This window comes from Stegostoma tigrinum, chromosome 2 (assembly GCF_030684315.1).
Source record: "Stegostoma tigrinum isolate sSteTig4 chromosome 2, sSteTig4.hap1, whole genome shotgun sequence".
NCBI lineage: Eukaryota > Metazoa > Chordata > Chondrichthyes > Orectolobiformes > Stegostomatidae > Stegostoma > Stegostoma tigrinum.
Genome location: NC_081355.1, coordinates 89,152,891 through 89,170,683, shown reverse-complemented (window position 1 = coordinate 89,170,683; position 17,793 = coordinate 89,152,891). Strand labels below are relative to the sequence as shown.

General features: G+C 38.0%; 1 protein-coding gene across 3 annotated transcripts in view; it reads right to left on the bottom strand.

Annotated features, from left to right (window-relative positions):
* Nucleotides 1–14,300, bottom strand: part of si:ch211-197h24.6 (uncharacterized) — an 81,415-nt gene extending 67,115 nt beyond the window's left edge. For all 3 annotated transcript variants that reach the window (XM_048556118.2, XM_048556128.2, XM_048556137.2), the window contains exons 1-4: nt 14,226–14,300; nt 12,826–13,995; nt 8,945–9,013; nt 5,910–5,934 (exon numbers count right to left, since the gene is read on the bottom strand). In XM_048556118.2, coding sequence (XP_048412075.1) covers nt 5,910–5,934; nt 8,945–9,013; nt 12,826–13,980 — 1,249 coding nt within the window. In that variant the 5' untranslated portion in view covers nt 13,981–13,995; nt 14,226–14,300. The remainder of the gene's footprint in view (nt 1–5,909; nt 5,935–8,944; nt 9,014–12,825; nt 13,996–14,225) is intronic.
* Nucleotides 14,301–17,793: the final 3,493 nt, after the last annotated feature.

The window sequence follows — 17,793 nt, the reverse complement described above, 5'->3', positions numbered from 1 at the left end:
AATGCATTCTAAAAAATGGTGAATGGTCTTTCAATTAAGATGTTATTTAAGGCTCCGCCTATCTTCTCAGGTACATGTAGGATCTCAATTCAAAGAACAGCAAAATAATCAATTTCTTAAATTCTTGCTTCTTGTGGCAGTGTGCTATGCGTAAATTCCCTGTAGTTTAAGAAAACACGTGCTGATTTGAACAACCAATTTTTCACATTGATTTTGAATGTCCTTAAATCCAAAACAATGATCAGAGCCCAACCAAATTATTTCAAGATTTCCATCATCCCCACCTCAATATCTCAAATAATCCACAACTAAGTATCCAATCTAATATTGCAGCACTCAAGACTACCCATTTTAACATCCACAGTTATTTGTCTCTGCCTTTCCTCCACTGAAACCTTCAATCCCTTATGTCTGTTACCTCCAAAAATGTTCTCCCAGCCAAATTCACAACAGGTAAGGACCATAAACATCAACTCACCCAAAACCCTGCTGCAATTCTGCAACCAGAATACCCACCTTTCTTTACTTCTGAAGAAGGGTCCCGACGCAAAACGTCAACTTTCCTGCTCCTTTGATGCTGCCTGGCCTGCTGTGTTCCTCCAGTTCCACGCGGTGATATCTGACTCCAACATCTACAGTTCTTACTATCTCTGGATTATTTACTCCAGCTTTTTTAAAAAAAATCACTCATGGAATGTACATCACTAACTGAGCCAGCATTTATTGCTCACCCCGTTGCCCTGAGAATCACAATCCCTCAAATTTAAAATATTCATTCTTATATTTGAATTTCCCCATGATCTGATCTCTACTCTATGACATCTTTTAATGTTAAGCAATGCCACCCTTCAGAGTTTTGCAAATCCTCCATTCCCAAGTCAAGCTCATTATGCACCTATCTTTGTATCTGTAGCATCATACCTCATACTTGAACTTCCTTCCTAAATTCATCCAACTCCCCCTCCCACCCACGCCCGACCTTCCACGCTGTAGGCCTGCACCTAAACCTCTAACCACCACCACTAATATCTCCTCCAGTCTCTATGGTGCGGTTACTCATTGGATGATCACACTCAATTATTAGAAGACTGGTATTATGTTTTCCAAACATATTAAAAATTTCTATACATTTGACATGGAGTCTGAAAAATTTGTGCACACATCAATATGTTTGATTTTAAGGCATATTACTTACAGCCTCAAGACATCAATAAATAATGACAACAGATCACACAAATAACGAGAAATAGGTATCAGAAAGTTTCTTACAACCATAGCATTTTTGCAGATAAAATCCAAAATCCCACAAGTTACTTAACAAGATAAATAACTTTAGATGTTAACACTAAAAATCCTTACAGTAACAAAAATATAGGCACATACAATTCTCTTTGCTGAACATTCCTAAACTTATGCCTAAACTTTGGGTAAACCATACTGAACAGCGAGCAAGGGGCCAAAGGCCAGGATCAGGAACCAGTTGCCGGTTTGCCGAGCATAGGAGAAGAGCCAGGAGTCAGTAGCAGATTTTTAGTTTAGATCAGGAATGGAGGTAGACACCCACCTCTTTGTTCAGGCAGCCATCTGCCTGCTGATTCTTGAAGCAACGGCGAGAATCAGAGATTCCATTAGGGTTAGGAAAATGAGAGAGCACAAAGAGGCTATAAGGCCAGAGAAGACAGAAAGAGGTTGCAAGGAATATGTGGGTATTTCAAACCTGTCGTCAACAAAGGAACTACCTGTAAAAAGAACTAGAAGAGTATGAAAAATGGAAATCACTGAAGTAGTGAATGGCTTTCAAATGACTGCGATATCTTGAGCTTAAAGCCTCGCGTTCAGGAGCAACACTATGGAGAAGACTGCAGTGGACACTATTGCATTGGCTCGCAAACCGAAAATGAAAAGCAAACCGAAAATGAAAAGCAAACCGAAAATGAAAAGCAAACCGAAAATGAAAAGCAAACCGAAAATGAAAAGCAAACCGAAGTTTAAAACAAAATGGGTAGTAACTGCTTGTTTAAACTATTCAATTTTGTGAACATATAATAAAAACATTACCAGCTTGTAGTAGGTATATTTGGGGCAATAGTTTTTTTTTAGGGTAAGTATGCAGTTATTTTGAAAAGATCCTTTGCTCACTTATGCCTGCTGTCTTGTGCTAATTTGTTGTATCTAGGAAATATATGCTATTTTGCATTGAAAATTCAGGATATTGATGAATTCTACTATTTCTGATTCTTTCCAAAGACCTTTAGCAAAGGGGGAAGTGGTGGGGCACTGAATGTCTCTTGACCAGTAACCCAGAACCACATTGGGAACACAGGTTCCACCACGGATAATGATAGAATTTGAATTCAATAAAAATCTGGAATAAAGAAAAAAAATGCTAGCCTCAGGGCAACCACGTAACTATTGCCAATAGTCATAAAAACCCATCTGGTTCACTAATGCTCCTCAGGGAAAAGTTACCTTCCTTACCTGGTCTATCCAAAATGTGACTCCATATCCACAACAATGGGATTGACTCCTGTCTGCCCATTGGGCAGACAGGGATAGACAATAAATGCTAGCCTAGCCAACAATGCCCAAATGCCTATTTAAAAGCAGAAAGAATTGTGGATGCTGTATAAATGAGAAACAAAAACAAGAATTACTGGAAAAGCTCAGCAGGTCTGGCAGCATCTAAGAAGAGAAATGAGAGTTAACGTTTCAGGTCGAAGGACTCTTGCTCAGATCAAAGGAAGGGAAATTTGACCCGAAACCTTAACTCTAATTTCTCTTCACAGACACTACCAGACCGGCTCAGCTTTTCCAGCAACTTCTGTTTTTGTTTATGCCTTATTCTGTTCTGTAAGAGAATAGTCACATTCTGCTAGCCTGATTTTAAATTTGAAAGCACATTTGTTAAAATGAATCTAAGAATTTTATACATATTGATTTGCTGTTACGTTTGAACATCATATCTGTACTTGTATTGATGAGCAACATATAATGACTTTTCAAAAGCAAGAGACAAAATTAAGTCATTGCTGCATTGGGAAGGCAATTTCAAAAAAAAGTGTCTTCAAATCAAAATGTTACATAATCTGAATTTTTCATCTTAAGTTTATTACAATAACAATTCTATACTGTACTAACTCAGTTCCTCAGAGTTTTCAATAGCTGTAGCAATTTATGACCTTCATCTGTCTTCCAAAATTTCTAGCCTCTAATACAAAGCTCCTTTACAAAAAAATAAATAGGGTGAAGGATTCTAATTTTAAAAAGGTAAGTAAACTGGGTGAACTTGAACAAAAATAAAGTACTATAAAAACTGAGGTCTAACAGCATCTGTAGACAGAAAAACAGAGTTAATGTTTCAAGGTCAATGACCTGTTAGCTATAGGTGTTGCCAGACCTTCTGAATTTGTCATGCGAATTCTGCTTGTGTTTGATTTCCAGCTTCTGCAATTTTTTGTTTTAATTTTTGGTAACTGTGTCATTATTTTTCATTTCAGATTACAAGAGTATTAAACAGCCAATATTTACAGTACTTTAAAATAATTTGAAAAATACCCTGCTCACTCACTCCTCTACCGCGCTCGCCCCCAAAAAGAAAAGCAGGCCTAGTTGGTAGCAAGGAGGAACGAGTAAAAAGAAAATTATTAACAGACCACACACAGCATACTTGATGATGCTTAAATCAGCACACGCTTTATAAAGATTCTGACAAGATCTCTGTCAGGTTTAAAATCTGTGCAAAAATTAATACTTTTTCATTTTTAATCAGCCAGACACTGGCTCACGCAGAATCAGTCACCACACACAGGGGCTTCCAAACTAAGAAACTAACGCAAGAAGAAATACAGTTCACCTGATATTAAGTACAAATCTCTCCAAATGGCTACAATTCACCTTTTACAGGAAGACGAATTAGACATGGGTTCGTAAAATCAAGTTTAAAACCTCCTGGAGTGTGCAACAGTATTACACATACAAAAACAGCTAACCCTTCACAGCTTACCACCACATGTTCTGGTAAGCTTTTAGCTTGTTGTCCACATCAGCGAGTGCTCAACAATGTGGGCACTGATTTGCAGAGCTCCATGAAAATTAATGTGAAAAGTCAAAGGCCCCAATTTTATTCCTCCAAGTGTCTTCAACGTGCCAGGTTGTCTAGTGAGTCACCTATTGTGCTGTAAATCTTCCTGATTCAAGGATTGGTTACATAGTCTACCATAAAAGATTGACTAGATTCCAATCCCTCATCACCAGACATGACATTCTGAAGCACTGAGGGACAACGTTTACCGCCACATGTCCCTTCCCTCAATAAGTGGTTATTAAACTATTGACAAGAGGAGTTCAAGCCATGGACAGATGCTCAGTTGGTGTCAGGAACTCCTTCTAAACCGGTTAGAAACACAATTCAGCATGAGTTGCAGGAGTTCATATCCACTTCTTCAGGCACATTACCTCATTAAACAATTAATGAAGGCACTGGAAATTGTGCCCAATTACGATACTGATGCCATTAGATGATGTTGTTTATGCTTGTATAACTTTTGCTGAAGTTGAAGGCGTGATCATCTTTCATTAAAAGCACCAAAATATTCCCTTGTGCTCTGATCTTTGAGGGAATGTATTGGATGTAGTACCAGTGGTAACAGCTTAGTCAGTTCTAAGCTATCCCAAGCATGATATTGCATCCAAAACTCCTCAAGATGATGCCTCACAAAGGAAATTCCACTTCAGTGAAACCAAGATAACCTGAATTGATATTTTAGGCTTCTTAATTGTTTAGTTCACCATAGAAACCCAAATAAGTTTAGCTTCAACCACATGAAGTCAACATTTGTGCTTGCCATTGACTTCAGTTTGGTTGCCGCTGCAGTTCTTTACCTAAGAATATTGACAGATACAAGATGAACTTGGCCATCAAAACCCAACTCCAAACAATACAAGGCACTAGTAGTTGATATATTGGAGTTTGTTTGATTAGCTTTGGTGCATCAGGAGTGAGAGTAGATGAGACAGCTGGGTTTAGTTTCAGAGTTTAGGAAAGAAAACGTTGTCTGATGAATCATCTGAAGTCACAATCCTGGACCCCACTCAGTATCATGCCACCAAACCATCTCCTAACTCCAAGGAGGCTAGTCATCTGAATAGCTCCACCACGAAAATATCCATTTTGGTTAGCATCAGATTTTCAGAAGTAATAAATCGTACTCTGTTAACCAGCACCTGTCAAGAGTTAAACCTGGTCTTGTTTCTTTAAAAAAAAGTATGTGGTAATGCTAGTCAGTTACAAGTTACATTGCTGACACTTTTGAGAACTGTATTAATTTTGAAGCCAACAATCACATTTCAGCAATTATAATGACAAAACTTATTAATTGAGATTTATCTTCAGAAATTAAATGATAATGAACAATTTTATAAGTTGCCAGTGTACCTCTGTTGTAGAAATTTCCATCAATTTTGGAGTAGAGAAACAAAAATTTCAATTGAGCAAGTTTAAAAGCCTGCCCTTTTAATGCAACTGCAAGTCAATGTTAATTTTAAATTCTTGAAATGTTAAAATTACTCACGGCAACATCTCTTTACATCTTGATTAACATAGGCTTTGCATGGAAGATTGCAAATTTAATGTCCTCAAAGACAGACCAAGATTATTTTAGGAAATTAAATTTCGTGAAATCTTTCAGTCAAATGCAAGAAAACCTCAATGTCTTAATTACTGCACTTTTGATTGTTGCCAAGCATAAATCAAAAAGTATTCTCAGAACTACTGAAACAAAAGTTATGCATGTTCACAGTTTGAATAAGCACTACAGTGGAAATTAAACTCCAAAACAGCATGAAGAATTTACACGTAGTAACATCTGCAGAGATGGAAACAGATTCACAAGGAATCCTGAAATACTTACCATTCCATTTTAAAGCTGCTTCAATCTGCCATAATGATGTTTGGCGAGAATCAACCAGGAAAAGGAACAGAAAAAGTTAGCGAGATTGTTTCTGTTGGGACATAAAAACTGAAACATTTCATTAAAATGTATTAAGGCGAATTTTGTTCTGAAGGCCACATTTCACTGTTTGCTTAAAATAAGGTAACCCTTTGGCTGTTCTTCAAAAATGCAAGATTGTACAGGAGGGTTAAATTGGCCACAGATCCAATTCCTTAGAGCTGCCGTGGACATTTACAACTGTATAGGATTCAACCACACTGATGAAAAAAAAGCTCACGCTCACAGTTGTTTTGTAATAAAAGTGGACTGATAGCTTTAACATTTCATTCAAAATACTTAAAGTTCATACTGCCACCCGAGTAATAGATTTCATGGTGTGAAATCCGGATAAATTCTAAAATAAACAAATTATTTTCTGCAGTAACAATCAAAAACTGCAATCTACACTGCAATATTTTTAATATGTGCACTAATATGCTATTTGTAAAACACATCTTCCACTGGAAAACCTCAATAACCAAGGTGTACAGTTCAGTGTTTTAACAATTTTTCTGTATCAGTTTATTTCAGCCTACTGAATGAGGTCAAGGATGCCAAAAAAAATATCACAGCCCAGTCAACTATGTTTTGTAGCTCAGCAGCCCAGGTCATCCTCTCATGTTAATTACCTCTCATTAATAATTAGGGCTGCTGAGACAGGCGGTTGATGTACATCAAGGAAAATCCAGTTTTCTATTTGTTGAAGACAGTCAGGTGGCTCATCTTCCTTTCTCCCTCCCTACAAAGTCCATAATATGCACTGTTGTTGGAGGGGTGTACCCATGAAGATGTTCACAATGTTTTTTATCACTGCTCCTTGACCACCAACTAAAAGGCAGATCAAAGATGCAGAAAAAAAAACTTTCAGCAGGTTCTCACTCTTTCAACTGAGAATTCAACGAAGACAGAAAGCTGTGTATGGAAGTCTGAGTGCGAGTATCTGTCAGGAATGGGGTTTAAAGGTGGGTGTCCCGTTGCTTTCTGGAAACCGTGATCCAATTTCTTCACGCCTATCAATTTAAGACATGATATAGATGGTATTTCTACCAAATCACACTTCAGTGAAATGGCCATTCTTCATGTCAAAGAAATGCATTAAACATGTTTTGATGGTTGAAGTCCAGCACATTACAAAACTAATTTTTTTTCCCCCAAGTTGAAGTAAATAATGTTAAAGAAAGAACTACAATCATCGAAACTTGAAGGTTAGGTTCTAGTCTTGAAACATACTTCCAAGAAATTCTTAGTGACATCATTCAATTAAATGTAACTACCTTATGCAAAATCAGCAAAAAAAAATTAAAGGGCTGTTGAGTGACATTCTAAATGATTTAGAAGAACATCAGGAGATCAAAATAATGGACCATTCCACTTGTGTGTACAGTCAGAAGTTACTTTGAGTGAACTAGCTAACAACATTTAAAGAAACTTTACATTAAAAATCTGAAGTTAATAACAGCCAAAACAGTGGCAAAATTTTAGCCCCATAATAATTTATCTGCAAATCACTGGAATTACAACAACATAATTCATCTGATTTAGGAAAGGACATAGGTTCTATGAATTCAATGAGATTTGAACTTGGCTGTAATGTAAATCAAAAAAGCGCACTAAACCTGTCACAAGCATATAAATGCCAACAACTTATATAACACACCCATTGTGGTTACTTAGTAAAATAAACTCAAAAGAGAAAGAAAATTCAGTATGTGTTGCAATCACTCAGTTTTTAATCAACTAGATGTATTTATGACTTTAAGATTTAAAATTTTAAAAATGCAGTATTCTCTTTCAATTTGTATCGTAGAGGTGAGTCATCAATGGAATAATTCTTCAAAAGGAAGCTAAATTCTCAAACCTGAGCCACATTCCTAGATGTTCAAAAACATTTTACAAAATTCAACATAGATCAATGCACAGTACTGCCAAATAATTGTTTGGCATTTTTATCAATCCTGAGTTTCAAAGTAACTGAACATGCCTCACTGTAAGCCTACATGCTAGTCTGTCTAGAATATCAAGCAGTAGTAGCCACTTAGACATGAAACAAATAAATTATTTTTTTTCAAGATGTTCATTTTTGTTGCACAGTTTTGTCTCCAAGAATTTAAAAATCTCTCTCTCTGTTGTAATTGTGTACCAGTCATCATTAGTCTCAGGACAGTATAAACACCAAAAAAAAACCCTTGGTCTGAAGAATTCCTAAAGTAAACAACAAAACTAGAAAATTTAGAGTAATATATTCAAAATAAATTCAGTTAACGTGACTATAGCAAAATGCAAGAAGCATTCAATTTATAGAAATGTACGGCACATCAAGGTTAATGAAACCTTAATTATGCCCATAAACACAGAGGGGAAATTCACTGCAGGATAACAGAACCTGCCAGGTCAGAGTCCAAGGACTTCAATGTTTTTTTTAGCTCCGACTATTCTTCAAAATACTGGCAACTGTTAATTGACCATCTCATTTGTCATTATATTGAAAAAGTTTGATTTACATTCACACACATCAGTAAAATCACTTTATCGCTGTAAAGTTTCTTCAAAACAATGAAGACTTTCAAAATAAGGTGACTAAATTATTACAATCTGGAAAAACCAAAATCAGATTTTTGCTATCAACAGGTTTACTTTGTACTACCTTAAATCCAAGAACTTGACCTGTGTACCCAAATGAGATGTTCCATTTTTAATAGATTTACTGGTAGCCCAACATTCAATGGTGCTCTGACCTAAATTTATCAAATATAAACTCCCATCATGATTCTTATAAATGATCAAGAAAACAGACAATTACCATGTGGACAATCAAGGTTTCAATGTATCTGAAAACGTAACATTATTGATAAACTAACATTTCCAAGAGCACATTTAATGCTGAAACTTAGGAACAAAGTTATCATTATTTTAAGAGATGGCACTGTTTAATGAAAGTCACTGAAACTTCATACCTTTTTGTGTTTAAAGCCAAGGAAATGCATTTGGAGATTCAGAGCAGATGTACAAACTACCTTGCAAATCTAGAATAAAAACACACTTTTTGAAACAACTGTAAATTTAAATGATAAATTAATATAAAATTAAACCTTTATGCATGAAAATATCATTAGATGATAAAACTTTTACAAATAGACCATCTCTAAAATTTAAAAAATCTCAACAATATTAGGCTTTGAAAAGCTGCAACTTCAAACTAAACTGTACAAAACAGCTGACCCCAATTATATTCCGTTTAAAAGGTTAGTGTTCAAAATAAAATTAACTGAAACACAAAAGATTTAAACCTCAGATTGTAAGTTAAAACAAAAATACACAAAGCCAAATTATGAAGAAAAAATGGGAAACAGAGACAAACCGCACTGAGTCATTCTGATTTTGTTCCAGAGGCAGTGGGGTGCAACAACCTAACAATTAGATAGCACTTAGTTGACAGAATTTTTTTTGGAAATAGCAAGTCAAGCTTAGAATTTCTGAGATCCAATTTCAAATAAAAGCTGAAGGGAAGTTTCATCCATGGCTCAATGAGTAACTACATATTTCCTGTGAGAGCATAGGATAGGTTCAATGGGCTAGCTGGCCTTTTAACTTCTTCCATACCTGTTAATTTTCACTGATTCATATTTGGTTTATACAGTTAGCAGTCTGATCAAGGTCAATGATGGGCAGCACCATGGCACAGTGGTTAGCACTGCTACCCGACAGCACCAGGGACCCAGGTTCAATTCCGGCCTTGGGTGTCTGCCTGTGTGGAGTTTGCACATTCTTCCCGTGTCTGCGTGGGTTTCCTCCGGTTTCCTTCCACAGTCCAAAGATATTAGCTGGATTGGCTATGCTAAACAGTCCGCAATGTCCAGGGATGTGTAACTTGGGTGGGTTATAGGGGGAAATGGGGTCTGGGTGGGATGCACAGAGGTTCCATGTGGAAATGTTGGGCTGAAGGGCCTGGGTTTCCACACTGTAGGGATTTTAATTCTAAAATATCAAGGCTTTGAAATAGTTGCAACTTCACTTCAAACTAAACCGCACAAAACAGTTGACGCCAATTATATTCAGTTTGTAAAGATACATAGATAACTTTCTATTCTCAATTGTGCAGTATAGTTGCACGTTTCAAACTCCCTTGACTTAGCACTGCATCATGCAATGAGTGCAAGATAGGATGGACTTATTTCATTCTTCATGTATGACTCAGTTTAAAGAGGAACTTAAAAATTAAATTTAGGAACATGTAACAAATGTAATGCTTCAGATCAAGATTTTCTTTTAAAGAGTTACACGACTTAATCACTTCTATAGTATCTATAAATGAGCATCAAAGCCATAAAATGAATTAGCACATGTAATAATGCAATTCTATCATGACAGTTAACATTCAGACAATATTACTAGATATTCGTTTACACCAGGACTTCGAAGTTTTTGACATTCTTCATTGCTGGTTCAATAATTCCAAATGTCAGATAGTAGCTTCTGGAAGGTACACTGTGGTTGCACAATGTGGAAATCCAAAACATAAGAATTTTGTGGGAAATTAAAATTTTGTTAGGGCAAATTATCTGTACCTGAAATCCAACAAAAGAATGCCTTAGAGTTTAAGTTTTGGACTTAAGCATAATATTTACCCTGGAAAAATCAGAGGATTATAAATCTGTTCTAATTCCATGGTTACTTGGTTTACAGGTATATTATCCATGTTGATTTGGTATTTAGAATTTTTACATAATCCAAAGCCCACTGGCATCTGATTCTGTAAAGTAAATTATTTTAAAAGATGTTGGAAAGTCATTTGGAAAACTGTTCTAGATATATTTCCAAGAAACATATGGCTTAGATAGTGCCTCACAGGATCTCTAAGGTGCTAAATTACTAAGTCTTTACAAAAGTTGAACTTTTATGACGTACAAAGAAAACAGACCAGGCACTACTACTTTTTCAAGATAACAAAGTGTGGAGCTGGATGAACACAGCAGGCGAAGCAGCATCTCAGGAGCACAAAAGCTGACGTTTTGAGCCTAGGCCCTTCTCTCTGAAGAAGGGTCTAGGCCTGAAACATCAGCTTTTGTGCTCCTGAGATGCTGCTTGGCCTGCTGTGTTCATCCAGCTCCACACTTTTATCTTGGATTCTCCAGCATCTGCAGTTCCCATTATCACTACTACTTTTTCAGTTCAGTTCTGAAGAATTAAGTTGTTCTGTTCAGAATAATTTCACCAGAATGGGAGGGTTTTAATTTGCAAAGTTGCCTAGCTGTGGCAGTCTACATACAAGTTTTCAAGCTTTCAGATTCAAAGCTATGTCATCAAAACTGGAAAGGCATCTCTATGACATCAAACCTGGAAAGTGTCAGTCGAGTAAGAAATTGTAGAGTTCGGACAGGAGACCCACTTCGTTAGGACTGAATACCTGTGATTAAAATTACTGAGTAACAAGTTTAAATTTTGTTTCGGTTTATGTCTAAACTGGAGTTCAATCATATATACATACAAATAGGCTTCACTTTTTTCTAGTGCAATGAATTGTTTTTCTTTCTTGATGCCACACAAGCTTTCATCGCACAGCTCCTTTATTAGGTGCAGTGAAAGGGCAGAACACACATATCCAGAATTTACAGGCAAAGAGATCAAAAGATCATACAACTGGTGAGTGGATTGTCAGATTATAAGTCTTGCAGGTGACCAAGACTGTTAGATGCCGAGTAAAGTGTCAACAACTGAATAACTGGTGAAGGGATGAAGTGGCGCCACAGACAAATTAAATACTGAAATCGCACGCCAAATTCAAAACTGTAGTAACTAATTAAGATAAAGAGATGATGATTTATCAAGGTGATGCTGTTAAAACAGAGCAGGAAGGAAGATTTTAGATACAACAGTACGGTGGAGTCACCTGCAGTGCAACATGAACCCATGATCACAGTTGAGGCAGAGAGATAATTATGAAACGTTAAAAATAAGATGGTACTGGAGACAAAACCAAATGACTGGAATAACATAGATAACAAGGTGTAGAGCTGGATGAGCACAGCAGGCAAGGCAGCATCATAGGAGTAGGAAGGCTGACATTTCGAGCACAGAAGGGTCTAGGTCCAAAACGTCAGCCTTCCTGCTCCTATGACGCTGCTTGGCCTGCTGTGTTATCTCGGATTCTCCAGCATCTGCAGTCCCTATTATCTCTGATACAATTATCTCCGACTGGAATAACATAATAGGTATAACAGTCAAACGCCAATTTCGACCCTCGGTCTAAACTATTTAGTTCGTCTCCAGCACCACCTTAGTTTTAGTTTTTTGTAATTATCTCTCTGCCTCACTAAATCAGATTATAGGTCGCCACTTCACTGGTTATTCAGCTATTGACTCTTTACTCACCGTTTAACACTCCTGGTCACCCACAGAGACTTATCAATTTAGACTCCATTCACACCAGTTGTATGATCTATTGGTCTCTCTGCCTAGAACTCTGGGTTTGCGTGCTCTGCTCTCGCAACACAGTCAGTGAAGGGGTTGCACTCCAAAAGCTGGTTTTATTTCGAATAAACCTGTTGGACTATAAAGTTAGTGAGGTGTGACTTCTGACTTCGAACAAATACAAGGTGATGTATTCTGGATGCTCTAATGCAGGAAGGAAGTATACAGTAGTTGGCAGAACCCTTAGAAGCATTAACATTTATAATTCATTTACTATTGTCAGTATTATCTGCTTTAGCTGACAAATAAGTTCAGATATAACATTTTAATACAACATGTGGTAGTTTAGATTTATCAAATCAAGATATTAACTACTGAATAAAGCAAAATATGGAACAGCTCTCCTGGTAAGGGTTTAAATACTTACATCACACCAAAACATAGTCACAGGTTTGCCCTCTTTACTACGAAGAAATCCACCACTTTCAGTGAGCTGACCACTGGCAGACAACTCTGTACTCTCAAGTGGCCATGTTTCACCTGTGTGAGCTTGCAACTGGTCTTTATTTGACACATCTGCTGTCTCATTTTCAGGTTCTTTTGTGTCATTCGTAATGTTTCCAATAGTCAAAGGTTCTTTCCCATCGGTCAGTTGAGGCTGAACTTTATCTGCTTCCACAACATTTAAACTTCCTTTTCCAGCATTCTTTGCTTGGGATTTGGGCTTGGCAAGTATACTCTTAGTTTGAGCTTGGCCTGAGGCATTCTTTGCATGAGAGAGGTCACTGCTGGTTTTACCCATTTTTCTGGAAATTTTTACAGCAAGCTTTTTCTTTCTCCCAATACAAGCTGAAAATCTCTTTCCAGCAAGTACATCTATTTTTCCACCAGTTAGCTTTGATTTGATTTTGCCCATCTTAGCTGCTGCTGTTCTACCATCATTAGGAAGTTTTGCTTGTCTTGTGCCACTCTTCATTTTATTATTATTAGTTTGATTCTGGTCTGACTCATTCTGAGTCAGATCTTGTTCACTGCTGGTGAACTGACCTCCAACTTGATCTACCTCAATTGGAGCATCATCATGCTCTCCACCAGTGGACTGATTTTTAATTTGATCTAACTCCAACTGAACTTCATCTTCATCAGTAGACTCATTTTCAATATACACTGTATCATTCTGGGTTTCATCTTTTTCACTGATGTTAATGCAAGATTGGGCTTCTATACCTTGCAGATCACTGTTCGCCTGGTGCCCAGCATCATTTATTTTGTTTCCAGCCTTTTCAGTTTCAGGTTGGACTTCATCTGTGCTACTCTCACCTTCACCATGTCTACTGTTCGGTTGAGTCTGATCACGGCGTATTTCATCCATTACTTCATTTGGCCCACTCTCGATCTGAATTTGAGTCTGGTTTTCGGGTCTTTTGGCTACATCTCTTTCATTATCGATGTCGTGATATTGGATGGAGTCTTTTTCGGCAATCTCCATTCCGAGCTCAGCGGCAGGCATTTGGTCTGCATCACTTTCAGAGGCGGCACTTCCATCCGAAACAGATTGAAAAAATTTATCTGCATCACTCATGCTTCAGGGTGAAATCTACAATATATCACAAATAGGTATTTTTATTTCATCATTTAAAACTCGGCTAAATTGCACGCATATTTTAAACATACCAACGTGGAAAACGCAACCCCTCACAAATAAAGCCGAGGGCTGCCGCCACGACCAGCGCTGCATGCGGGGCTCTAGCCACCTTCCCCGTACCCCCCAACCCCTGTTTCCTCCGGTCCGATCCTTCGTGTCGGGTAAATTTAAGAAGAACCCACCCGTAGTCACCCAAGCAGCCGCTCCACTTCAAGCCTCCGCAAACCGTCGCTCTACAACCCCGGCGGCCTATTTCCGGTGCGTCTGACATCACTTCCTATATATATATAATATACACACGAGTGCTGTCTTCGGGATGTATGCGCAGAGATCGGATGCGCAATTTTGGAGACTCCGTGTTTGACGGGATTTAAGTCCGCAACAAAGTCATTGTTTTCCATTAGTTACGTTTAAGCTTCGAATTCTTCTAGCATCACTTCAAAATGTTAATAGTAAAAAGACCAGCAATCTTTTCATGAGGAAAAACCCAAGCATACAGTCTCTTTCTATAAACTTAAAAAAACTGTAAGCAACCCTAGAGTATAGCAAAAACGGAAAACATGGAGAAATGATTGCATGATTGGCAGCATCAGAGATAATGGGAACTGCAGATGCTGGAGAATTCCAAGATAATAAAATGTGAGGCTGGATGAACACAGCAGGCCAAGCAGCATCTCAGGAGCTCCTGAGATGCTGCTTGGCCTGCTGTGTTCATCCAGCCTCACATTTTATTATGATTGGCAGCATCTCTGCTCAGTTATGCAATCATCGAGATGTGCAGAATGGAAACAGACACTGAGGTCCGACTCGTCCATGCTGACCAAATGTCCTAAGATAACCTAATCGCATTTGTCATTTGGGCCATATCTCTAAACTTTTCTATTTTATGCATTCATCCAGATACCTTTTAAATTTTGTAACTATACCAGCTTCCATGACTCCTGGCAGTTCATTCCATTCCAGAGAAGAAACTTGTTTCTTTGCCTATGAATGTTATATTTCACCATTATCTGGGTCTTGGGATTAACAGTCCAACCATAATACCACTAGACCATTGCCTCCCCTCATAGTGCATAGTTAGAGTGATTGGTGTAGATCTGAGCAACTAATCTTCCAGAAGAAGAAAATTATCGCATGCTGTACAACAAAACGACCCTGTTCAAAATCACATTTTCCTTTGCTGCTGAAATATACTGCATTCATCAAATGCCTAAAAACAATTCCAAAAGATTTCAGAGATAGTAGGAACCGCAGATGCTGGAGAATCTGAGAATAACAAAGTGTAGAGCTGGATAAACACAGCAGGCCACGCAGCATCAGAGGAGCAGGAAGGCTAACGTTTCGAGCCAAGGCTCTTCTTCAGAATCCAAAAGATTTCAAATTGGATATCATGGAAGATGGAATAAAATTCAACTTTTCTTCTTTGAACACAGTGCACTCTTAAATGCATTTTGCATTACACCTCACAGGGGTAATGCACTGAAAATCATGATCTTTTGCTCCTAGAGTCATGTCAGAAAAGATTTTATAGAAATATGCAGAATTCCACAACTTACCTGTCTTTTTAGACCCAGGTTGACAGAAAGCACAGATCATGTTTCTGTAATTAAAAATAATTACAATTTATTGCAAGTATATAGACTCAGCTACAGGTGAACAATTATTAATTATAATCATATAACCCTAGTTAAATATCTAACCCTCTAATAAACTCCTTCTGAGACATACAAAAAGGCAGACACATTCAGAAAAAAAGTGTGCAATGGACAGAGGGAAAAGGAGAGTTGTTTGATGGATCTACTGTGCTGATTCTTGTGCTATTCAGGATGCTGCTTCTGTGTGATAGCTTTCTGAAGAAGGATCTAGGCCCAAAACGTCAGCTATCCTGTTCCTCTGATGCTGCTTGGCCTGCTATGGTCATCTTGCTCTACACCTTGTTACCTCTGTTGCTTCTCTGTGTTCCTTCTGTGGAAGCTTTCACTGTTTGCAGAACACACTGTAACAGGTTCACTTTTTTCAAAAGGTCTATGAATTACTTACTAATTATTTAGGAGAGGCTAAAGCACAGTGGTAATAGCATTAGGCTATCAATACAGAACCTCAGCCCAATTTTCTGGTAACATTGGTTCAAATCCCACATTGCACATGATAAAGATTTGAGTTCAATTTTAAAAACTCTGGAATAAAAGAAGTTTATAAATTAATAAGGGGTATAGATCAAGTTAATGGTAGTTGTCTTTTCCCTAGGATGGGGGATTTCAAGAATTATAGAATCCCTGTCATGCGGATGCAGGCTATTCAGCCCACTGAGTCCACACTGCCCCTTTGAAGAGGATCCCACCCAGACCCACCCTGCCACCCTCTCCCTATCCCTATAACCCTGCATTTCCCATGTCCAATCCACTCAACTCGCACATCTTTGGACTGTGGGAGGAAACCGGTGCACCCAGAGGAAATCTAAGCAGACAGTTGCCCAAGGATGGAATCAAATCTGGGTTCCTGGTACTATCAGGTAGCAGTGCCTATCACTGAGCTACCGCACTGCCCTAGAGGGCACATTTTTAAGGTGAGATGAGAGAGATTTAGAAAGGACTTTAGGGCATTTTTTTTTACCCACAAGATGTGGAATAAACTTCCTGAGATATAGTGGATGTGGATACAATTGCAACATTTAAAAGACACTTGGATACGTACATGAATGGGAAATGTTTGGAGGGATATGGGCCAGGAACAGGCAGTTGGGACTAATTTAGTTTGGGTTCATGTTCGGCATGGATTGGTTGGACCAAAGAGTCTGATCCATGCTGTTTGACTCTAAAGAGCAACCCTAATGATGACCATGTAACCATTATGTATTCTTCATTAAAGAGCAATCTGGTTCTCTAATCTCCTTTAGGGAAGGAAATGAGTCATTCTCACCTAGTCTAGCCTACATGGGACTCCAGATCCATTGAATTATGATTGACTGTTAACTGCTGTCTGGGAAATCAGGGATGAGCTTGCCCAGCTAGTAACACCCACGTTGTGTGAATAACTAGAAGATATTTAAAATCGCAGATTACAGCAACCACTGAATGGAAAAATAAACTGGTTTTCTTCAAGGTTAAATTTCTGCAGAGAACAGAAAGAACTGGTGGAGGTTGATGGCTTTTCCCTAAATTGTTCACTACCCCAACCTATTCAGTTATTTGAGAACCAATCACTTAGTTGTTGGCATTCAGGAGGCCTTTGTCATCAATAATTGATCCCTAATCCACAAACCAATCACATAGCTGGTGTCAGCTGAATCTCCATTTGTACTAATCCTTGGTTCCAGCTAGTCTGCACCTTTTCCCACTACTGTTTGAAGCAGACTTTGGGACAGTGCCTTTAGTATGTATCGAGTCATTGCGTTCAAAAGCATCCAGTTATCTTTCAACAATCCTTGGCTTTCAAAACATTTCTTTTCTCATTTCAATCATTAGTTAAAACACGGAAAAATAAAAACAAAGTCTTTACACCAGTGACAAGCATACAATCCAAGCATTCCATGAGTCGTCAGATTCTCAGAACATTATAGCTCAAAGGCCGTTACACAGTGGCCTTTCCATTTTGCACCTCTATCACATCTGAGCCAAGCTTCGGTGCATCCTTCAACATGTAGCCCTGGACTTTCGGAATGTGCCAGTGTGCAAAACCTGGTTAAGAACAACTCTTTGCATTGGAAGACAAGCAAGTTTGAAGTAAAGATTTAAAAGGGACCTAAGGGGT